The sequence below is a fragment of the Pyxicephalus adspersus genome, chromosome 3, assembly GCF_032062135.1.
Source record: "Pyxicephalus adspersus chromosome 3, UCB_Pads_2.0, whole genome shotgun sequence".
Classification (NCBI taxonomy): Eukaryota; Metazoa; Chordata; class Amphibia; order Anura; family Pyxicephalidae; genus Pyxicephalus; species Pyxicephalus adspersus.
In genome coordinates, this window is record NC_092860.1 from 114,987,237 (window position 1) to 115,012,244 (window position 25,008).

General features: G+C 37.4%; 1 protein-coding gene across 4 annotated transcripts; it reads right to left on the reverse strand.

Moving 5' to 3' along the window:
* Positions 1–790: 790 nt before the first annotated feature.
* ASB5 (ankyrin repeat and SOCS box containing 5) lies at positions 791–18,179 on the reverse strand. Of its 4 annotated transcripts, XM_072406078.1 has the most exons (9): positions 15,231–18,179; positions 13,871–14,864; positions 13,281–13,359; positions 11,705–11,784; positions 8,730–8,837; positions 7,414–7,564; positions 5,720–5,854; positions 4,671–4,862; positions 791–3,524 (listed from the first exon to the last, which is right to left on the reverse strand). In XM_072406078.1, the coding sequence occupies exons 2-9, from the start codon at positions 13,874–13,876 to the stop codon at positions 3,379–3,381; spliced, it is 897 nt and encodes a 298-aa protein (XP_072262179.1). In that variant the 5' UTR covers positions 13,877–14,864; positions 15,231–18,179; the 3' UTR covers positions 791–3,378. The 4 variants fall into 4 exon arrangements, with proteins under 4 accessions (XP_072262179.1, XP_072262181.1, XP_072262180.1 ...); XM_072406080.1 differs by lacking the exon at positions 13,281–13,359 and having other exon boundaries at positions 14,159–14,864; positions 15,231–18,176; XM_072406079.1 differs by lacking the exon at positions 15,231–18,179 and having other exon boundaries at positions 13,871–15,215.
* Between the last annotated feature and the right edge of the window lie 6,829 nt (positions 18,180–25,008).

Sequence of the window (25,008 nt, forward strand, 5' to 3'; positions counted from 1 at the left end):
GTCCCTAGACTCCCTGGTACCCACTGCACCCAACCTGAAACCAGTTGCCTGAATGCCTATCTGCCAATGCTTCCAGGTGAGACACATGGCAGCCAATCTCCTCACGATGTTCACTATCCAGCTTTACTTACAGTGATGTAGTCAAAGCTGCCTAGGTAGAATGGTATCCAGGGGGCTGCTTCTGATTCCACCCTAGGCTTATAGCAGAGTATGAGCGGACAACAATGTGCTCATCTCTGTCCTGTCCAACACATTCTGGACACCCCTGCCCAACAGTTCCGCCAATGCTTCCTCTTCTGTCTCCTAAAACACAGGGTGAACACCCTTGGGGTAGAGACGTTTCTGACAAATGGATGGAAGGGACCCCCATCACCAAATCCACCAGTGCCCCTGCTAGGGAAAAAAGCAACTGCTTACTGCTCCCCCACACTGTCTTATCCAATCCTGTACATGGAGTGGCTGATGCAGGCCTTTGTTGCAGGTATGCCAATAAGGACCTGCAAACGGCTCTCACCCTGCAAATGCCACGCTCAGGAGCACTCTTGACATGTTCCATTAGTATTGATTTTCTTTTTAACAAAAACACTGTATATGTATAATTTAGAAGGGGACATACAAAAATGTAATAAAAAAAATCTAAGGCTACACTGACTGAACTAAAACACTAATAGAAAACTAGTTCTCTTTTAGATTTAAAGACTACACTGAACTAAAATACTAAACACAGAAAGAAAATATAGCAACAGGTAAAATGCAAAAAAGACACAAAAATGGGGAAAAAAGACACAAAATTGTTTAATTTTTTTTATTTATTTTTTTTAAGAACAGTTAAATAAAGGCTACACTGACCGAGCAAGTGCATATTTTTATTTAGTGTTACTGAAAACTAGTGGAATTAGTTTGATGTTTGTTGTAAATCCTATACTTGCATTATTGCTTTTGTATAGCTGTATTGAATAATCCTACGTGTATTTTCTGGATTATCTGCTTCAGGATAAAGGTGGGAAATACAATCATTTATGATCTACATTATGGGTCATGTCCTGTACTATCACCATTATGGAATAATTTCTGGATTATTTTACATAGTGATTGTGTTTGTGTCAATAGATTAGTAATCCCCAGATGTTCATAGTGATGGAATCTGACCTATTTGGGTTGATATGAATAGAAATACTCTGTATCATTTAAGATATGGAGCAAATGAATGGACAGGCAGACTGCCACATACCTAATATATACTCCTTCCTTAGAATAGGGAAAATTCAAGTATTATTATGTTATATATAGTATTAAATCATTTTACAGGCTATTCATTGTAAAATTATGCTCTTTTTATTGCTTTCTTGTAGGTATATATGTGAAAAAAACATGTCAACAGTTTTTTGTATGTTAGCTGGATTCACAGCTGTACGATACATATACAAGCATATACATGTGTTTTACTTCATAGATTTTTCCCCTTCCCTTTGAAAACAATGACCATGGGGTCTTCTTATAAAGCAGTGAATCTGACATTCATATCCTGGTGAAGAATCTTCCAGGTGCCAGGTAATGTTTCAATAAATGTCAGATTCACTGCTTTATAAACAGACCCCTATGACTTCAAAAGGAAATAATATTTTTTTAAATGTATTTTCTAAATATTGTTACCAAATTCTCAAAATAAGGGCAAAATTGGTTGTTCTGTCTGGCTCTGGCACTGTCCTAGGAAAAGTAGCAGGGCTGTTATTGCTGCCATTATTCAGAAAGCGGAAGAAGAAACACGCTCTATATGCGTCAGCAAAAGTCTGACTTCCCTAGCTTTATATTTGTTGCAGGCAGGGAGGGGGCGGCATCCAAACTTTTCCCTAACCGTCTAGCAAAGACAATCAACTTTCCTAATCTACCTGGTATTGGTTGGTAACTAAAAGAGTAATGATCCATTAGGTTAGAAAGACAACAAAGCCACCAATCTTTAAAGAAGAAGCTTAGCAATGGCAATCTTTTTTATTTTTATTAAAAGATTATTTTAAAGCCAAAGTATATATTCCTGGTAGATAAAGTGCTTTACAAAAGACCTTTACATTGGTTTCACCTTCATAAATGGTACTTATTTATGTCCACTACATTATATTACCTAATGATTGCAGAGTACACCATCATGTACAGTCATATGGTAAAAAAAAATACATTCACATTCATATGAAAAAGTATGTACACCCCACGAAAATGATTGACTTTTAACATATTTACACAGGCAAACGTTAGATCTTCATTCAAACAGTTTCTAGAGAAATAGGATAATATACTTGAATAAAAAAGCATACGCCAAAGTCATGTTCTTTGCCTACAGGGCAAGGGCATAGCTAATCTGTCATTTAAATTGGTCATTAAATAATGCACTTATAATCATCGTTCTGAGGGCCTTGGGGGCTTTTTTGATCTTGGCACGAAGACAAAACACAGGTCTATGGCAAAAAAAAAATAGATCTTAGAAATGACATGTGCATATCTAGGTGCCTAATCATTGGCATTGGAAATCCTTGTTTTATTATCTAGATTATGGTGGTAATTTTTCTTCTTCCATGTGATAAACCTTCATTTATAATAGTGATCAATCTTTGTAGGTCATACTTTCAGGTATATCATCTTTATCTGTAGGTTCTGTTTGAAAAAACAATATTGGCGTGTTCTAATGTGTTAAAAATAAACACTTTCATCACTTTCTCCTTACTTTTTCACATAGTATATGGAGGGTAATTCAAGTATGCTACAAATTTACCATGGCCCTGGAGAATGTTTTCTCCTCTCCTGCAGGTCTGTTGGTACCGGTAGCTAGAACAGAGTTAGGAATACTAGCATACCATAAGTATTTATATTGGTACTAGCAACATGTAGTGAGAGTGACGGTTGGACGTGCAAAACAAGTTAAAAAAGTACACACAGACAAGCACCATTATACTGTACTGCCTTCGATAAAAGGTCTGCTGTTTCTCACAAATGTGATGATCATCTTCCAATACTGCCAGAATCAGCAGAACTGGGGTCCAATCATCTGTTCTTTGTGGGTATTTTTCTGTAGCATCATGTAGAGTGAATCTTATAGTGAGTAATGCATTTTGTTTATGAAAGGAAGAGTTTCAATGTGCCTCTAAAAACTTGTAGAAGAGTTTGTCATTGGTTAAAAATATCACTTTTATATACACACACAAACAAGGATTACAGTCAAAATAATTCCATTTAAGCACTGTACTTTTCAGTTAAAAGTGCATGGTATTAGGTCGAGAGGTATGGAGCTTATTAAACATCTAAAATTTGTTAGCTATGTGCTAGATATAATGTGGATTTGATCATTAATGTATTATACAGTATGTAGATACAAACTGCATACAGGTGTTAAAAGTTCCTTATACTTTCTCGATACTGTAAGAAATCTTTTAGTATAGTCGGCAGTTGCAGGTGTGGAATAAGATGTAATCTAGTTTGTCCAAGGCACTTGCGGATGCTGAGTCTGCACAGCTGGCACAAAGAACACGGGTTAGCTAGATAAAAGAAGCAGAAAAACATTAGTCATTTATAGTCAACACATCTATACTGGTAAAAATATTTTTTATGTAATATTGCTCATTAAACTGAATAGTAATGCTAGTATTTGGCTAGTTACATAAAAAGCAGGGTACTAGTTCTGATCTTACCAAGACTTGTTTGAACCATACCTGTTATGCTAATGTACACAATCAACATTTCAATTTACGTTTTACTGCAGTTTTAAAGGATTACTGTTGATCTGAATAGTCCTTTCTGAATACAACATATAGGACTTATAACAGTACAGGACAACGGTATGAACGATATTATTCTGAACAAATGCCGACAGGAAATATTCAGAAAGAAGATTTTTTTGGTGTTTCATAGGAAATTACAGTTCATCCCCAACTCATTTCTCTCTTGTAATGTGCATGCAAAATGCAGCCAAAGATTTTCTTAGATGAAATCAGCCCTTTGCTTTGATTACTTTTATCCCTTGAGCATAGCGGTAAGTGATACAAGTTTTGATATGTTCGGTTTGCTATTCCATGTCAGGTTTTATGTAGGTTGCATACAAAAGTAATCTTGTCTGTTAAAAATGGTGTGTTTTATTGTGCTACTAAAGAAGAATGTGTTGTCCTAAAAAAAGAATAACCCAAATGTGGAAAATGCTGGATCGTTAAAAATCTGTAACTGCGCAGATAAAAAGCAGACACAAAAACTATCCAAACAGGTCCTCAGGTGCACAGTGCTGGTCCTTTTCATTTGCATGTCTCGAATTGACTTCTATTACTTTAAATTAGGGTTCCTCAACTCTAGTTCTAGAGAGCTTGCATCTGCAGCAGAAAATGTATGACTTAAAAACAGAATGGTTCAGAAAATTAATCTAATCCTGTGTATGACCCTTGAGGACTAGAGCTGTGGATACCTGCTTAAATGTTACAGGTTTAAAATGGTACACTTATACTTTTTCCAGTTTTAGATAGTGAAGTGGAAAATGTTTAGAATTTCAGGTTTTTTGTTTCTGTATTTGTTTCTGTTCAAAAGATCCAACATCCCTGTTTTCTCTACCGTGTCTAATTATAGTTATGCTTTAGTGACTGGGATAATTTATACATTTCTGATATTTGTAAAAAAGCATATTGTTCTATGATGCTCACCCTCATATAAAAGTAATTGTCTTTCCACTGGACTTCTTGGAACAGCTACATCAACTGGCCTTTTGAAGTCTATATTTCTAGCATTAATATCAGCACCCAAGTCCAGCAATAGATTGACTATGTCTGTACTGGCCTGCTGGGCAGCAGCATGTAGTGGAGTATCCATGTGTCGACCATGCTGCACAATAGCACCTATAAAGAATAAAACTGGTATTACATTTGTAAACATCAGTACAAGTAAAAAACTGAATTGACTATTTTTTTCTTAAATCCAGTAGCCAACAGCAATGACTAACAACAAATCTTGGAATACAGATCTGTGCCTTTGAGTTTAAAAGCTCCTGAGCCAAATCAAGTAATTCAAGGGTTAAGTTACCATTAGGATTAAAGTTTACTTTAATCTAAATTTTTTCAGTGAACCCACAGAACACACATACTACCACACAGGGCCAAAAGAAAGGCAGTAGGAATATATTCCTTGAAGCTGATCAACTCACAGGGTCAGTATTTCCCTAAAGCTGTAATGCGTATCTCTCAGAAAACATTGGACAAAAAATATGAATGCTTTTGTGTTGTTATCATATTTTCCAAAAAAACAAAAAAAAAAACAGCAATATTACTAATAGATACAAAAACAAAGCTAGCTTAGTTTGGATAGACTAAAAAGTTAACAAAGTGGCTTTGTATGATGGGTTTTAATACATTTTTTTATTTATTTTCTACTGCAATTCACTTCAACTCACTATTTTATTGGGATAGATTTGGAATAGGCCCTGCAGCTATATTCCTATGGGGGAATAGAAAGATGGCATTTCCATTTTTATTTATTACCTGTGCATTTTTTTTCATCAGATGCAGTCATCCCTCAATGGATCATTTACATGTTGTCATAATATTCAATGCTAGGTCAGGACTCATAAAACAAAATAAAAAGTTCTGCTTGAAAGTAGTCATTCTAGAGTGGTTGTTTTTGGTAAGTTCCTAAAGCCTATGAGCCTGTTCCATTGATAGAAATCCAGCCTTTTAAATCTGTAGTTTTCCACACTGACCTGCATATAGGAGTTTCTTCACACAAGCTATGTGTTGTCCTTTACATGCCAAGTAAAGAAGAGTGCCTAGGTGAGGAATATCTTGATCCACATCCATACCCCAGGAAATTAAAACATCCAGACATTCACTGTGACCTGTAAATGTACAGGGTATGTTAGGAGGCTTTATTAACCAACACACATTTAACTCACAGAACTAATATATAGTCACCAACAGCTTTGTTTGTGGATTTAAAAACCAACTTAGCTATGCTGCTTGGGACCTGATGCAAGTTTAGAATCAAGAAACAATGAACAATCTGTGTATTGTTAAAGCCAGCAAAACATGTTTGTCTTATTTAAGCCATGGTGTAACAAACCTATTTGCCTAGAAGCCTTCAAGCTAATATTAGTATTGGCATCATCGGTGGCAACCTCTTGATAGAATATACCTGCACTTTAGGTTTTTTTTTCAGGCTGTATCCTAGTTGATGAGATTTTTACTTAGGCTACGTATGTACCTCAGATGATTCTTGTCCCATATTCACCTCAGAGCTAGAATCTTACAAGAATCTGACATGTGTACAGACGTCGTTCATGGATCCATCCTGGGGGATCCACAAATGACAAATGATTGTAATACAAGTGAAGGGGAGAGAGCCCAGTGGGGTGCCACTCCTTTGTTTTTCCCCCTTACCTCTATAAAGAGCAGATTGGCGCTGTATGTACAACACTCATTTAGTCTTTTGTTGTTGGAAAGAATCGTAAAAGATCCTTTCCCATGACAATTATTGAACGTGTGTATATAGCCTTACATCCTGCCTTGATAAGAAGGATGTGTGTAATGGGTTAGGCTACGTACATACGTCAGATGATTCTTGTCCGATAATCGCCTCAGGGCTGATATAGGACGAGAATCAGATGTGTGAACTGCATTCGTCTGTCCGTCGATCCATAGATGAGGAACGATCATAATGAAAGTGAATGGGAGGGAGCGCAGCTATGTCGTTCTCCCCCTCCTCTCTCCATAGAGCAGAACGGCACTGTGAAAGATCTTTTCCAATGACAATTATTGCACGTGTGTACGCAGCCTAAGGAGAAATCTCCCAGCAAATAACAAAAAAAAGAAAGAAAAACGGCCAGCCTATCCCAAGCATGTCAAACTTGAAGGAAACAAAAGGCCTTATTAAGTTAAAAAATGGTTCCATAGGTTATAGTAGGTCTACTAAGCACAACACTCTAAAGACTGCTAAAGTATTTCTTGATTGACAACTAAATATAATATTTATAAGCCTTAACATTGCAATACCAAAGCAATAAACTACAAAGACCTGATTTATTAAAGCTATCCAAGACTGGAAAAGATAGACTTTCATGGGAGAACCTGGGTGATGAAAGTGTATGGAAGTCTATCTTCTCCAGTCTTGAAGAGCTTAAATAAATTAGGCCCAATGTATAAGTTATAGAGTCTAGAAAATTATTTATTTAAAATAAAAAAAACACTATAAGTATTTATAATAATTTATATTAGCATTTATATCTAAGTAATTTAGACTTGTTCACTGAATGTATGTTCACTGAAAGGGGGCAATAGGATTTATTGACAGCACAGCACACCAAAATGCACAGTCATTGTGATTCAAGCCTACATGTAGATTTTATTTTACATTGCTCTTATAGGTTAACATGAAATCTATTTTAAAGCTTTAAATTACCTTTACTTGCTGCCTCATGAGCAGGTGATGGAAGACATGTCTCCAGCTGTGCTTTTGCACCATATTCCAATAGCAGCTCCGTACAGCTTGCACTGCCTCTTGAACATGCATTAAATAAAGGAGTCACTCCATCAATAGTTGTAGCATTCACCTAAAACATATCAAAGGATGTCTTGGCATAGACATAAAGTAATGAGCTTTAAGAGGAACCGTATATGCTTACTTAGAGGTAAATATAAAATTCTTGTAATAGATGAGCAGAAGACTTGCAAAAACACAGGGATGTTCTAAAGCAAATAATTTCTTTTAACGTTTGCATTACTGTAGCTCACAAAGATGACATTATCAGGTCTAATAACACAGCTCAGGCACAGTGCTCAGGAAGTTATGGGCTCACTAGAGTTTTGGAATTGTGAAGGGACCAAAAACATTTTTTCTTTTTCCAGAAGCTATAACAAAACAATTTCATATGCATCTTTAACAGCCAAAAACTGAGTAAATAATAGATGTTCTTTATTTTTTTTTAAGTTTTCTTTCCTCTGAGCATTTATTGATGAGTTTATGTGACTATATTTACCAGAATTCAAGGTAAATACTTGTCCCCATTGACTCATTAGACATCTATGGTGCATCCAACTCCTAGTAATCACTTTATTAAATGTTTTTCAAATAATTGACTGAATATTCAAACATTTATTACAGTGAGGAATCACAGCTCTTTGCCTGTGTTTATAGCTAACCCTGAGACCGTTTTGAGATCTTTTTTTTTTTTTTTTATGCAGAATTTGTACCTTTTTTTTTTTTTATATGTCCTAAAACAAAAATGGCAAATGTAATAATTGAGATGCTGGGATAGGGCATAACACATAGAAAACAATACTGTATGCATTTTTGAAGTCAAAGTACACTGAACCCAGGGCTACACTGCTGTAAAAAATCTCTTTACAGTTTGCATAAAATAATGCAAAAATTGTTTAAATCTTGGGGTTGAAAAGATATGTAATCACCAGTTAAGACGTAGCAGATAATGCTGGGAAACTGTACTTTTAATGCATTAGGTTTTGCATCGGCAATTGATAAGATGGCTTACTAAATATATTTACAGATGAAAGAGATTTTGGAAGAATAAATTCCCCCTTTTCATACAAATATGAGCGTGTTGTATTACTTCAGTTTCCTCCTGTACATTATTGAATCTTCCAAGTTGGCAGTAGTAGTATGCGATACTGTGTTAGGACATAGACAGTAGCTGAAAATAAAAAAGGTCTCTTTCAAGAAAATAGGAAGACGTTTTGTCAATGTATGACACAACCTACATGTGCTCCAGCTTCCAGCAATGTTCTTGCACATCCAACATGATCCCCCAGGCAAGCTTCATGTAGTGGGGTCACATGATCAATGGTTAAAGTGTTGACATTGTAACCCTAAACGTAAAAAAAAATCACAATTCAATCAACTAGATAGTAGTGCAATCACATGGGAAGATTTATTCTTTTTGGAGCACAATGAAAAACATGGGAGAATAAATAAAAGGTATGACAATGAAACTTCATACAAATCACCTACTGTTGTTTAGGTTCATTCACAGCACAGCAACTCTAGGAGCCAGAGGGCCTATTCCACTAGAGCTCTACTGATTTGAACAGTCTTTTCAAGCTATTACTAAAAAGGGGAGAGGTGAATGATAACCTCAACAATGAGCTACCACTCCTTCATTAACCACTGTGAATGCTGGTAATAAAAAGTTCACTAAAGAAGTTAGTCTTTTCAGAATTGTTGGGAACAGTTAGGCTGGACATTTGAATTTTGCTTGTAACTACATATACAACTGTTATAGTAAAGTAGGGTATTTATGTGAATCATGGTATTGAGATCCTTAGAATATATTTTACTAGAGTTCTGCTTTTATGTAAATATACTCATTGGGTCTGATTTAATAAAGCTCTCCTAGGCTGGAGAGGATACACTTCATCAGTGAAGCTGGGAGATCCAGCAAACCTGGAATGGATCTGGTCCAGGATTCCAAACATTTGCTAGCAAATGACCTTTAAAAAATCCATTCCAGGTTTGCTGGATCACCCAGTTTCACTAATGAAGGTATATCCTCTCCAACCTTGGAGAGCTTCAATAAATCAGGTCCATTGAGTTCCAGAAGAAGGATCATATTGGTTTTAGCAACATAAAAAGGTTAAATTTCAGGGTTTCAAGGACAGAGATAGCAGATAAACTGTCCAGTAAGAAACATATAAAAGAATGAGTCCTTGACATTATTCATCTCAGTGTTCTAAGAGAACTTTGATTTATTGTTGTTAAAACCATTATGTGATCTTTTTAATTAATCAAGTAGTACAAAAGAAGCTGGCAAGTGAGTTTAACATCTGTAGTATTAAAAATCATGGAAAGAATCCCAAAAATAAGATCAATGATTATTTAAAACACACAACTTGCTGGACCCAAGACAAGCTTCACTGAGGGCAGATCATATCAGAATAATCTGATTGAAATCTGTGTCTGTTTTAACTTTAGCAAAGCGTTTGATATAGTTCCACCATAAATTCATTAAAAAATCTTGTACAAGCTACAACCTATCCCCTGGGTGGTTCAGTAGATGGCTAATGGAAAGAAATCAAAGTGTGGTTGTAAACAGAGTTTATTCATAACAAAGAACAATCAATATTCAGGAAACATGCTACAATATTAGCAGTATTAGGGGTATAGTGTTAGCCTAAACTACCTAAGAAAAAAATTAAGGGTTCTTTTTTGAAACAATTGCAAAATTGGCAAACAGCTAGATCCAATAGTGGGGAAAGGCAGTTGAATTCTGGAGTTTATCACTAGAGGAATCACCAGCAAGAGGAAGAACGTTTTCCTAATTCCTCTAAATTTATCATTATTTAGCCCTTCTGAAGACCTCACTTCAAAAAATATATTGGTAAGACAGAAATAGTCCAGAGACAGGCAACAGAAATGATAAAGGTCTAAACAGTGTTTCTAAACCAAGGTTCTGTGGAACCCTGGGGAGCAAGGTTACTTGAGCAATGAGCAATTTGTGCCTCTCAGTGACCCCCAATGATTTTTTAGGCTTTTTGTAAGATTGGCATTCCCATTGGTCAGCAATGTAGGAGGCTGACCACCATGCTAATGTACTGTGAGTTGTGGATATAGTAAATATAGCAGGGGTTTCCTGGAAACCACAAAGTTTACCCATGTTAAAAGGTTTAGAAAAGCTGCTCTGATAAACATATTGAGCCTGATTAGTTACAGCTCTCCAAGACTGGAGAAGATAGACTATCATGTGTGAATCTGGGTGAAACAGCACACCTGGATTGGACCTGGCCAGGATTAAAAACACTTGCCAGTTCATTCCAGGTTCACCCATGATAGCATATCTTCTCCAGTCTTGGAGTGTCAATAAATCAGGCCCATTATGGGAAACTTGAGAATTGTATTATGCACAGCCTTATGAAAAGAAGGAAAAAGAGCCATGTGGCTGAAACCTTTAAATACTTTGAGGGTGGTAAAGGTATTTTTAATATGAACCGGCAATAACACAGATCTAATTAAATATACATATCTGAAATTTAGTGGTGGTCAGTCATCACAGTCATTTTCTGCCATCACTTTTTTCTACACATCAAATTCTGTATGTAAAAATCTGCAGAAAATATTTACAGAGCTTGCAGGCAAGGCAATACACCCCAAGGAAATCTCCAAAACTGTATTCAAGAAACAATGCACCCATTTATTCAATAATAATAACTTCTTATCTACTCTTACCTACTCCCTAAAAACTCTGAATGGTGCATGATTTATGAGGTCCTCTGAAGACCAACTTCACCAGTGTAAGGCTACATACACACGTCATATGTATCTCGTCTGATAATCTGGTCAGGGCTTATATTGGACAAGAGTCTGGCGTGTGTACAGCGCTCGTTGTCTGTCCGATCGAGGACCAATCGTATTAAAAGTGAAGGGGACAGAGCGCAGTGGGGGGCTCCTCCGTCATTCTCCCCCCTCCCTCTCCATAGAGCAGAATGGCGCTGTATGTACAGCACACGTTCATGCATGGTGCAGTCTTTTGTTATTGGAAAGGATCGTGAAAGATCCTTTCCACTGACAAAAGTCTAACTTGTGTGAGTAGCCTTAGGCACACAGTAACAGAGACAAACACAAGTAAATGCAAAACAGGAGAGAGAAAACAAGGACCCATAAACTGCAATGATGTGAAGCAACATCTATAAAGTATAAAGATAAAACTATATTATTCATTTTTTTAATACTTAAAACCTACTTGGGAAAGCAATGTCTTCAAGGCAAGTAAACGTCCCTGGCTTGCTGCTTCATGCAGTGGGGATCGATCTGCCCAGGATCCTAGAAAAGATAACACAACAACAATACAAGGTGAATAGCTGGCCCATTGTATTGCTTTTAAATCTCAACTCACAATAACCTTCGTTCCTGGGCGACGTCCTGGCCAACTGTATTTGATAGCAGTTTGTTTTCTGTGAGCAAATATCACATACAAAAGTATATTTTAAGATACAATGCATATTAAATACAGAATAAAATAATTTAGCATTCACAAACTGCAAAACTGAAATATGGATTGTTGTTCAACTGAGCAGTGTGATCCATTCTCCGAATGAGTAGCAAACTCAATTTGGCAGTATTAGTTGTAGGAAAGGTAAGTCATATAAAAAAGTAAGTACATTACATGAAAAATTGAACACTGAAAGTTGACACTGAATGTAAACATTTTTGAACAGGCAAACATCAGGTCTTCATTTAAACAGTATTCATCATGAGAAGATCAAAACCACTTTAAGGTCCTCAGAAAAAGGCTGGAGATGCCACTTCTCACCAAATACCAAACTTATTAGAAATATCCAATATAATTATTGGCTTTTCTTTTAGGAGCAGTTTCACAAAGCACAAAAGTTGCGCAAAGCGAATGGATGTACAGCCTAATGGTCACCAGCTTGGATTGGACAGGGAGATCGGATAGTTCTGGTGGATTGGGATTCCAGGCATGCTGTGGAGCCGGGTCCTGCCGGAGATATATAAGTTTGCACGGTTGGATAGGCCATTGGATGTCCTGGTTATCCATGCATGCGGTGGGATGTCTGTGGGCTGAGATAGAAGAGTGAGTGGTGATCTTAGAGCTACCCTGGTCATGCATTGCACATGACTAGCCATGGCTAGCTACAGGCTGTGACAATGCTGATAGTCAATTTCAATGCAACATTTGTTCATGCCACTGTGCTTCACATGCACTTATAATTCAAGAGTCTGCTTACACTATACCTTCCCCCTTCCTCTCCCCAAGTCTCCTTCACTTAGTAGGTGAAATTATACCTAAACAGAAAAGTTAGAAATAAACTTACCTTTACCCAGTTTTTCTGTCTCTGGAACTGGTGAAACAATATTGTAAGCACTAACCTTTAGGAATAGCATGGGCTTAAGTGTGCATAGCAAAGCAATGCATAGTGGAAAGCAGATAGATGTGCTTGGGTTGATACAAGGTGAAAGTTCTAAAAATTAGAAGCTTAGTTCTTAGTTCAAAGAGTCTCTGGCCCCCACAAAGTGACTCTCTCAGTGATTCCTTGGAAGTATCAGATGATAAAAAATGAGAGCTAGAGCTGTCTGCGCTGTAAACTTTTATCATCTGGAACAGTGGTTGCCAACCTGTCGGACGTCACGGACCACTAAATTCATTGAATCCAGACCGTGCATGTGCCGTGTATCACTCAAAGGGGAAAAAACAGGGCTTTGGATGCAACAAAAGTGTCCACAGCCCTGCGCTACTGTCCCTTTAGGATGGGAAAGTGGGGGGGAATATTGTGTAATGTATTGCAGATTTGACAAACCTGAATCAATATCCAAGACAACCCCAGCAGCATTCCAAATACTTTCATCTCTTTCATCAAGGACATCGATAAGTGATTTCTAAAGAAGTAGGCCACAGAAAAGGGTTCTTAAATAGTAAACTGCCACAAACAGCATTGCATGTTTCTTTACAAGACAACAGCACGTAGGAAAATGACAAGAAATGTCTATGGCACAAATATATTGTCATTTACAAATACAATGCATAAACCCATGCAAGTATGGCAGGGTTGACAAGTCAAATGAAGTCTACACAGGCAAAATCCACCATCATCTTTTACAGTGCTGCGTAATATGTTGGCGCTATATAAATCCTGGTTAATAATAATTTAATAATAATATTTTTCAGGGATATCTATGACTTTGTTAATAATCTTGAAAACGACATTTTAAATGAAACCTTGAAACATAAATCAACTACAGATACAATTAAAACACATGTTCAAGCAAACAGCTTGAACAAAATCAGATTAGCTTATATGGTCATTTACTTCATCATATATCCCTAGCTGTATATGGGTTGATCTCTTCTATTCCTTAATCATAATCCATATTGAATCTTTATACTTACATACATTATTCTTCCAGAAAATAAGAAAAAAATTACATTCAAGATAAATAAATCTTGTGAAGAAAAAAATAAACCATTAGAAACCTAAAACACCAGAAGCAGAGGGTGTACTGATGAAAAGCAATAATGACGTTGGGTCATTGGGTTGCAGCTTGTGTTAGGCAGTGAGCTATATTTAGTCTGACAACATGATCTAAGTCATCTGAGGTATATAAATGTAAAAACAAGTGCACTACTTGTCTGTAAACAAAACAAACTGAGCACAAAACAAGAAAATAAATGTATTACCTAGATCCCCATCTCCCCACGGCACCTCCAGGTAGTCACCATGTACCAAAAAAGCACTCATGACTGTACTAGAATAAACCACTGCAGGGCTTGGAGTGCCTAGTATGGAAGCTACGTCCAGGAGCTGTAATTTAAGCCTTTAACTAGTTAACCCCTAAACTCAGATGTGCTTTTTTAACACAGTGTTGGAAAACAATCTTGACTTTGCATATATTGTTTATTAGAATGTAATTAAAATGGATGAAATTACCATTTTGTAGATATGTTAAAAAATTGTCCTATTACTAACAGTTTACTACAGTATTAGAGAATTCTACTGCTTCCTCTAGAAATCTCTACCACAATACAGCATAGGCTACACCTCTCCACATTTACTTATTTATGTCTTCTTGTGTGAGAATACAACGTCCTATGTCGTCTGCTTCAATGCCTAGGTATAGAACACTAATAATGTCCACCCCAAGGTTCTCTCCTACTTTCCTATTTCTATATGAGTTTCAGTCAAACTTCCTTGCTGATCTATATCCCTCCATGAGTGATGTCAAGTCCATGTAGTATTCCAGCAAAGCAGGTTTAGGAAAAGTGACTTCATGGTGCAATGGCAAGAGGTAATTTTTTAGAAGAAAATGTAGAAAAAAAAACGAGTAAGGTGAAACTCCTGAACTCCACACTGGTTCATGAAAGCACCGGATCCTGGAAAACATTCCTGAAAAACATTGGATCATCATGACAGCCAGAGCACTAGCATTTTCAAAAAAGATAGGTCAGTACTGATTTTGTGAGTTGATAGTAAGAACTTTATATTAATAAACATATGGTGATAAGGTGTAAATTAGGAAGTTCTGTGCAGAGGGATTTGCTTATGCTAATTCATTATAATAAAATGGCAAATCCCCTCTATGGACCAAGAGGAGCAATACTGTGTTCAGTTTTTACAATCTTATCCATAGCATTGGCATATCTTCTTTCCAATCAGAAGAGGCCAGTCATTGCACCTATGTATTCATCCTAAAAGATGAAATTGTTATTGGCATGGTATGTCAGGCCTGTAGGGCAATGCTGATTTACTGACCTTGGTTAGTAAGGATGCCCCAGCTGGCACTTCTCTTTGCTGGATACTTTTCTGTGCTATTTACAGTATTCTTCCTCTTGCGGCTACAGTGTAGTGCAGGCTCTACAGCCATCCTGCCCCCTGCATATGGCTGCTTCTTCAGTGGCTTTACAGCCCTCCTAGGGCTGACTCTCCATATTCCACCTAGAGAATGGTTGTGCTCTACGCAGAATGTCAGCAGCACACTGAAATCTTTTCAGTAATACTTAACAGGCTGGGGCTGGTGGGTACTCATAGGGGGAAGGGATCGACTGCACTAGTGCTTGCTATTTTTAAAACAGGAAGAAGAATCAGCTTAGCTGCAGCAAGATCCAGCAGTTTGGCAGTAAATAAGTCACTTTGTTTGTAAATAGGAAATGCAACAAAAAGATTATAAGCTCATCTCCCTAATACATGCTCCTATATATCATTTACAGTGTACAGAATAAGAATGTGTGATTTCTGCTGTGCGAGGCAGTACCAGTGGTATGAATGCAGGCACAACAGTCCAATGTCTTGCAAAATAAAAGTTGCATCAGAGACACTCATTTAAAATGCAGGAGCTGTTTTGGAGTCTCTTTCCATGCTGGATGTCAGCCAGATAATGTTTTCCTATTTGTGCAAGGGCTTCCCTTTACTTCCTATGAAAGATGAAGTGTCTGTTTAATGGCCATGATTAATTTCTTGGCTGGAGATTCATGCAGTACATAATACTGATCAAAACAATCTGGATTAAAGGGCGGTCAAACATTTTAAAACCAAATGCTTTTACATGAACTGGATAACATTTATGTCCTAAAGCCCATTGACGTTTATGCTTGAAAACAATTTAAAAGACTGTCACTCACATTAAAGAAACCATTGTAGGTGTCTTGTTGATATATTGAGAGGTAAATGTAGTTTGCTGTGGTATCCAAGTTGGAAAAGCATGCATCAGTTTTTTATATAAATGATTATTTTGTGTTAATTATTCTCTTACCCCACATTAAATTACATGTATTGCATTGATGCAAGTATATTAAAGCTCAATATGTCACATGTGAAGCAATAAATAGATTGCCAACACACATCAACAAGCAAAAAGTAAGCACATAACTCCGTTTTCTTTCACAAGGGTACTATTACAATAACATAACAAGATAGGGTGCATAAGATAGGATGCAATGATTATGACGCTGTTGTTAAAGTGGACCTATCACCACAATTTTTTCTTTCTATAGAAGGGTAGATAACCCTTCCATATAAAGTAAAAATGTGTTTAGAAGCCCTCCCCTCCTGTCTTTACCATTGCGGCAGTAAGGAGTAAATGGGAGCACAGAGCCTCCTGGGAAATGTGTGTCCTTAATCCCAGGAGGCTTTGGGCATGCGCAAAGGGGCTTTTTCAGTTTTTGAAAAAACAAAGGTTTTGTTTTCACGCATGTGTAGTGAGATAGGCACTTTTTTTTACAAATACAGCAGCATACATCTCCCCATCTCGCCCCTGCGCAGTGCACAATCAGGTGACACTAGAAGAGGAAGAAAATGGCGGCGTCCGACACTTCTGCCCGGACAAACCACGAAATCTCGGAATATATGGAAGACGGCTCCAGAAGGATCAAGATATATTTTTACTTTAGTTCTGCTTTACAATGAGCTTTACTATATTTTCTCTCAAGCACTTGTTCCCAGTGTCAGAAAACACTGCATTTCTGACACTGCCATTCGATGTCTCAGTCTGATGCCCAGCATCATTCAACCAAATTCTTCTGAGCCAAGGTTATTCTAGACTGGCCCCGGCCTGTGACTGGACTGTAAAAGAAGTAGAACAATAAAGACGTCATCTCCTTAATAGTCTGATTTCATTACCTATCTGCATGCTTCTGGTCAGCATAAACTGATCGGCTACTCGTGCTTTTTTTTGTCTTACATGCCAATTTGATGTATAGGGACTGCTAGAGACTAATATTAGAACTAATGTGGTTACTTACACAGCTTGGATTTAAAAAGATACAATTAAAGATGTAGTGTTTATTCACACTTTCATGCATTTTTAAGTAAAAACACCATTTACTATTTGGCACATGGTTCACAATTATGTACTTCTGTTTAATGTGTTTTTTAGGGACACTGTAAGTGCTGTTTCAAACATGTCACACAACTGTTAATGCACTCATTTATATCTACGGTACATAGGTAGCACAGATAACTAAATCCCATCACCATGGACTGTGTCAAAGCAGATGTTATCCAAGTATACAAGGGTGGAAAGTTGTGAAACCTATGATATTACATCCCTTTTCACTTGAGTTCCAACTGTAAATGTTATTGAATCTGTAAGGAAACATCTGAAATGAGATCTTGACCGCCAAAAAGAATTTAGGCCAGACTAAGTACCTATGTCCTATCACTTTCATTTCAAGTACAAGAATTACTTCCACGGAATATTATATGGCTATGCCTTAGGACAACCAGATTCTCCCATTGTAGTACAGTTGTAGAACAGTTAACAATATTTGGCAACCAGCAATGTTTAAAGAATAAACACTGTTATAAAAGAGTTTTTTGAGTGTACAATATAGCATATAGAGTGCTACAAACAGAATCACAATGTTGCATATGTAATGCAAAAATCAGAACTATGTAACATACAGCATTGCATATAGAGTGCTGCGGTCAGTCCCAAGTAACATATCAGGATGTTGTAGCATGTAGAGCGCAGCAATTAGGATTATGTCAGTGAGACCCTTGCATTTAGTGGTCGTTGTTACCCCTTACACCTTATTGTCAGCACACACCCTTGATGGTAGTCTGTGTGTTTCCGCTAGATGGTGGTCCTTGTGACACAGAATTTTACAGTGGTCATTTTTTGCCCTATATAGTGAATAATGTACACTCATCCATGGTGGTCGGTGTGTAGCACCTTTATTGTTCTCAGCCTGTGCTCCCTTTAGGATCAGTATGTATCCCTTATTGCGGCCTTTGTGCCCTTTATTAACTTGGTAGTTAGTGTTTTTTGTTCCCTCATTCATTGGAGGTTAAAGCCCATGACTGGTGCACTTCACTGCACAGGTCACAGGGAGTTATAATTCTGGTATTTATTAAACACAGATTACTTCTGATATTAGATATTTCCTGATTAAATATAGCAGTTAGCACTGAAAAAAAAGAAACAGCAGTAATAAATAACAAAGATTTATTCACAATAAAAACCATCAAACCAATCAAGTTCTTGACAAAGACTTCTTGAAAAAACATACTCAGAAGTTATGGGACAAACTAGAAAAACCCTGAAGAAGAAATGTCATAGTAAAATAATTATCTTCTGCTCAAAAAGGGAGGTCCTTGACTGGCAATGGCACCGGATGAAAAAACTAAGCACTGATGTCCAAAAAGTGAGAAAAGTGATACTACTCAAAAATGTAAGGGATATAGGGGGATCTTCCCCTAAATCCTTTACAGGTACCAGGTGGTATGTTTAATTGATTTCTGAAGTTTTTGGCTTGTTGGGGGTTAAGTGTAGTTTCATTGTAATTTTGTTAAAAATATAAAAGCATGGTTGGTAGGGTGGATGATAGCCAGCAATGGATGATTGTATTCCTAACAAGAGCTGAAATGATTACAGTCAAACACCAAGCTCCTCTACAGTATGAAACACCATAATTATTAGTTATACATAACACCACCTATTCATTGAGTATTGAATAGAGGTGAGGAGATGAGCGTGAGTGTATTTTATTGGACCTCTTTGGTAGTAAGGTCCGAGTTTTATGCTTTTCCCCTGCCTCATTCCTGCTGAAAGTAAATAAAAGGGTGTCTTCAGTGCAAAAAGACAAAAATATTCACTCTCAACAAACACACATATGTACACGAGCTTGGGATGCTTCCGGATAAGAACAAGCTCATTGCCAATACTTGCCAGATTTGCATACTAGAGACGCTGCCTACATCTGCTCTACAAAATGTACACAGAGAATAAGAGGGGAAATCCAAATGCAGAAAACCATATGCTGATTCCCTAAAAGAGAGAACCTTTTTATTATTATTAAACAGGATAACATGTTACGCAGCACATTACATTAAATAGGGGCTGCAAATGACAGACGAATACAGACAGTGACACAGGAGAAGAGGACCCTGCCCTGAAGAGCTTACAATCTAGTAGGTGGGGGAATTAACACACAGGGCAGGGGAGATATGTAGTGGTGGGAAGTAGTGACGGTTTCAAAAGACAGAAGATAGGTAGGCAAGTTGGAAAAATTGGTTTTGAGTGCTCTTTTAAATAAGAAAGTAGGAGCAAGCTGAATAGGAAGAGGAAGACCATTCCAGAGAGTTGGGGAAGCTCTAGAAAAGTCTTGTATCTGTGCGTGTGATGAAGTTATGAGTGGGGAAGTCAGTAGTAGGTCATAGGAGGAGCAGAGAAAGCGATTGGGGGAGTACTTTTCTACAAGGTCAGAAATGTAAGTGGACAAGAACTGGGTCAAGATGGATTTGAATGCAAAGCACAGGAGCTTGAATTTGATTTTAAGGTGAAATGGAAGCCAAAGAAGAGAACTACAGGGAGAGGCAACAGAAGAGGAACGGTGGGAAGGATGGATGGGTCTGGCTGCAGGGTTCATAATAGATTTTAGAGGAGAAAGTCAGGTTAGTGGAATACCAGAAAGGAGGATGTTACAGTAGTCCAGACAAAAATGGATACAAAAGTTTGTTTTCTTAAATGACAAACAGGGTTCATATTTTGTCTTCTGGGAGACCTACAGAATTTGCTTGATACTTATGGATAACAATACAAATGTTTTCCCATTTACTTTCTAAAAGTTTTTTTGAGTGTTAATAGCCATCCATCTAGGTGCCGTAATGTAGTCATGAAGATCTTCTATAAAACATGAGAAAGACAGAATAAAAAAGAAAATTTATTTTTAGATATACAAAGTCAAATATTGTTTTCTCCATTGCGTTGGATTAACGCTCATGACTGAATGCAGCATTTTATCATGCATACATACTGTGCATTTATCTCTTATTTATAGACCTGTGATTTGTCTGGAATGAATGCTGGGAACTTGATCTGCACATTTTATTTCCCCCAACAACTGTTGCAGATTGACATTATCAATTGTTAAGAACTGAGACAAGGAAAATATCACTGGGTATTTGCTATGCACAGTCAGTTTTTCCACTGCTGGATAAGAGAAAATAACTTCCCACAGGACTGTGACTGCTGGGCAGAAAAACTATTTGCATGTTTTAATTGACAAAAGAATGTTGGACATGTAATTAATACCTAACTGCACAGCTGGTCTTAACTATGTACATGAACATATTCTTGTAAGCTAAAATGGAAAAAAAGGAAATCAAGTTTAAATGTTGCTCATAGTGACCAATCTGATTATTTGTTTTAACATATAGAATAAAGATGCTGATTTATATAGCTACACTGTTTTTTTCTTTCTAATTTTTCCAGTCTCTCCAATATTATCAAAAAATAAAATTTACTGTATATAGAAGTCCCCTGGACTTTAGTAAGACAGCCACTCGCTTTATTCCTTACTTGTTCTTTTATATTACCGTTAAACATAGCCTCGCTGATTATGAAGCTTGTATTGTCAAAGGTTTGAAAATCCTTGTCAAGTTTCTTATGCTGTCTGTTTCCTAATGAATAGATTTTCCTTCACTCCTCTCCAAAACAAACAAAGTTGTCATTGAAACAAATGTTCTGATTGGTAGATTTTCCTATGGTTCTGGTTTCAAAATTGTGACCTTTCCTGAACCTTTACCCAAGAATCACAAAGTTTCATAGGCATAAGTTCTAACCACAACCTGATGCCTGAATATAGTGCAGGTAACTTTAGGTAACATACATACCTGCAACAGCTTGAGAAAATCTGCAGGTATGGCCAAGTGACAGCAGCTCCAGCACTGTACCGCCAGTTAGAATATAGTTGTAGTGATCAATCGCTTGCTGCCATAGGCCCTAATACAGAAACTTCTCAAACTTGTAACAAAGCCAAGTATATGCAACTCCATATGCAGTACATTATTACAGTTAAATTTGTACTTGTTGAAGTACTCTTTATTTATTTATTTGCCACAGTCTAGATACCGCTGGAACACTATATTTATTGTTTAGGGAATGTAGGCATATTTGCAAGTTCACTGTACTGAAAATACATCCACTTTTGGATTCTATTTATAAATGAAGCTAGGATTATGGTCCAAATATTTACATACATCTAGTTTAGTTTAAAAAATGTTCCGATGACAAAAACAAAAGAACAACCCATTATGACTTTTTAACTGGCTGCAATATTATCTTCTTAAAATGGGATCTACAAGGGTTTATTGGAGATTACTATTGACACACAACATCTCCCCCTAACGTTTGACTTTCAGTGACACAAAGCAGTTGCTGTCAGTTACCAAAAGGGGTGGTAATAAGCATAAACTTGTGAGCATCACCAACCTTTCCAAGTAACAATGATGCCATGCAGAATAGGAGGCTAGGCCATCATGCAGTCCAGAAACACTCTCTGAACTTCAGAAGGTCCCTTAAGGTGTAAAAACCCAAAAACAGGAGGAAACCCTGAGACACTTATCAAGTATAAAAATCCTATAATCCAAAAATGTATACAAAAATAGAAAAATAGTCCTGGTAGTGCTTACAAAAAGTTTCATGAAAAAGCACTTTTACATTACTCGTAGAGCCAGTTATGGGTTACAGCAGGTGTGAAATTTTCCATGAGACATCGCTTTGGATATGCTATTCACATCATGCTATTTAGGTCTTTATATAATCTTCACATTGAAAACATCTCTGTAAATAGACTTTAGACTAACCCATAGAATAGTGCCAAGTAGCTCCACCCAAGTCTTAAGCAGTAAATCAGTTATACTGAACTGGGCAGATCAAAAGACCCTCTCACATCATCTATTGCATCTGAAACATACTTTTTGAATTATACTCTATTCAATGCTGTTGGATTACATCAAGCTTTCCGGCTATTGCTATGTTCATTTTGTTTGCGGCTGTCTGTGGCCTTATTAGTCAGATTTCCCATTACTTCTATTCTCAGCGACAATGTTGAAGCATAGCCGCTAAAGGTTTTAATTTACACTGACACATAGCACATTGTTTCATTATGTGCACATAGGCTCATTGGAGCACACTGTGGCATCATTTGTATGGACAGGATACCTCACTGTAAATGTGAGAGAGCTGCTTCCTAGAACAACCAATCAGAATAAAGCTTTTATTCTTTTCAGCAGAACTGAACTTGTTGGTGGGTGGTGAACTTTTGCCATAATCAGCAGAATTCAATCCAATACAAAATGAATGAATGAGTTTCAATTTGAATTTCCCGCACACGCGCCGACGTCATCGCGCACGCACGCACAAGAAGCGGGACGGCTGTCTTTTTCCTCCGCCGGCCGGCTTCTTGTTTCAGAGATCACCCGGCGCGGCCGGCTTCTTACCTGGTCCTGCTGGTATACGAGAAGGCACCCGACGCTGGAGAGGGAGACCGACGGATGACGCTCGACGCAGGACGACGCTGGAACATGAACCCGACGCTGGATGAGCACAGGGGGACCAAGATTTTCCCTACATTAAAATCCCCACTTACCTGGGTAAGTGGGGATTTTAATGTAAGGAAAATCTCGGGCTTAACGAAAAGAGCAACTTTTTTTAGCCCGTACGAAGGTCGGGCTTAACAGTCGGAAGGTTAAAGAGGTTTCTTGTTATCATTGCTTAAATGCAACAAATATTTAATCATACAACAATGAGAAGTGATGTATACAGAGTGATGTGAGTGATGTGATGTATACAGAGTGAGTGATGAACTCATCATATTGGAACACTAGTGCTTGCTGAGGAAAGTATAGCTGGAGAGGCAACACAAATTTCCCATATTTTATTAAAAACTAATCAATTCATAAAAAAATGTGGAATGCTGGTGTCAATTTTATCTGGGAGGAGCACATGCCCCCATTAGGCAAGCAATTTTTAATCTGCTCTAAAACAGTTTGGCGCCGGGGAATACAAGCACATAAAATTCAAGCAGAGAACACCAACCCCCTACCCACACCCTTATCTCTGTAATCATGCTATAAATATCCGGAAAAACAGAGCAATACATGAATAAATATGTAAAAATATAAAACTACAATACAGGAACTCTCTAGGGAGCAACCTTAACAGCTGCCCATATTATTATTATGTACTCTGCTCCCACTTCCCAAGAAAGAAGTAAGTCTAAAGCTCAACATATGTCCCTCTCTGGAAAGCCTGCCCACCCCCTACATTGCAGGTAAAGTATCTATTACTTCTATCCAACAGCCCCACATTTTAATAAATTTAGTAAATTGACCCCTACTAGCATAAGTAGTCTTATAAAGTGGCCATGAGGAGTTTAACCATGGCTTTCCATTCTTCCACAGTGGTCAGTGGTCAATCTTTTAATTCAAGACATTTATTCTTGCAGGCCTGTCTAGGGTAAAATATAATCTATATACAATCTTGAAGTGAATAAAGTAATGTACACACATCAGATAATAGTCATTTGAGATGAGCAGTTGAGCTTGTCTCAGGCAAAAATCTGAAGTGTACAGTGGCAGAACTCAAGAATTTAAAGTGAAATTGCCACATATCCTCCCAGTTTTCCCCATCTATCACCATAAATTCCAAGCTCACCTAAAGGCCTCAAAATTCGTATTAGGTTAAGAGGAACACTGTCCACAGATTACTCTACATTTAATATCTCCTAACAATGCTGTGTTTTTTTTTCATAGAATATGGGAAAGAGATTTGTGCATCTTTTTCTCCAGAACAATGAAACAGAATTCTTATTCTGACCCATACATCTTTACTCAGACTGGTTATAGGAACTGTAATGTATGTGGCTACAACATTTCTTTCTATATCTTGTCAGCCACCTGTTGTAGAATACTTTGTACTTAGTTGAAGCACCTTTGGCAGCTATTACAGACTAAAGTCTTTTTGGGTATGATACAATAAGCTTTGCACACCTGGATTTTCTGCCATTCTTCTTTGCAAATACTCTCAAACTCGGTTACATTGGATAGGGAACATTGGCAGACAGGCATTTTATAGTTTTTCCGGAGTTGTTCTATAGGATTTAAGTTAGAGCTCTGGATGGGCCACTAAAACATTCACAGAGTTGTTCCTAAGCCACACCACTGTGTTGTGTTCGCTGTGAGCTTTGGGCCAATGTCATGTTGGAAGATGAACCTTCAGCCAAATCTGAGGTTCTGAGCACTGTCAAACAGGTTTCCATTGAAGATATATCTGTACTTTGCTCCATTAACATTTCCCTCAACCCTGACCAGTCTCTCAGTCCCTGTTGTTGAAAAACATATCCACAACATGATGCTGATCACTGTTGAGATGGTATTTGGCAGATAATGAGCAGTGCCTGGTTTCCTTTATAGTGTTTAGAATTGAGGCCAAACAGTTCAATCATCAGACCAGGGAATCTTGTTCCTCACAATCTGAGAGTTCTTTAGGTGCTTTTTTGCAAAATCCAAGCAGGCTTTCATGTGTTTTGCTTCCACCTAGCCTCTTTGTCAAGTTTGCCGTGAAAAGAGGAAAGGTAAAATTTCTCGGTTAAGAGAAGTTATGTTTTAGCCATGCTTTCGTAATGCATTTTTTTCTTGTTCCTCAAGTCTCACTTACACAAAAAGCTACAGCATATATGTTTGTAGAACACCCCTGCAGGAGCTATTGGTTTAAATGAGATCCTCAAATGCAGTAGTTACGAGTACCACC

Coding starts and splice junctions, on each gene's coding strand:
- ASB5 (XM_072406077.1), bottom strand. CDS start 15,342: ATGGCTGTAGAGCCTGCACTACACTGTAGCCGCAAGAGGAAGAATACT. Junction 5,855..7,413: donor TCATGAGGCAGCAAGTAAAG/GTAATTTAAAGC, acceptor GTACATTTACAG/GTCACAGTGAATGTCTGGAT. Junction 3,525..4,670: donor ACAATTACTTTTATATGAGG/GTGAGCATCATA, acceptor TCTTTTATCTAG/CTAACCCGTGTTCTTTGTGC.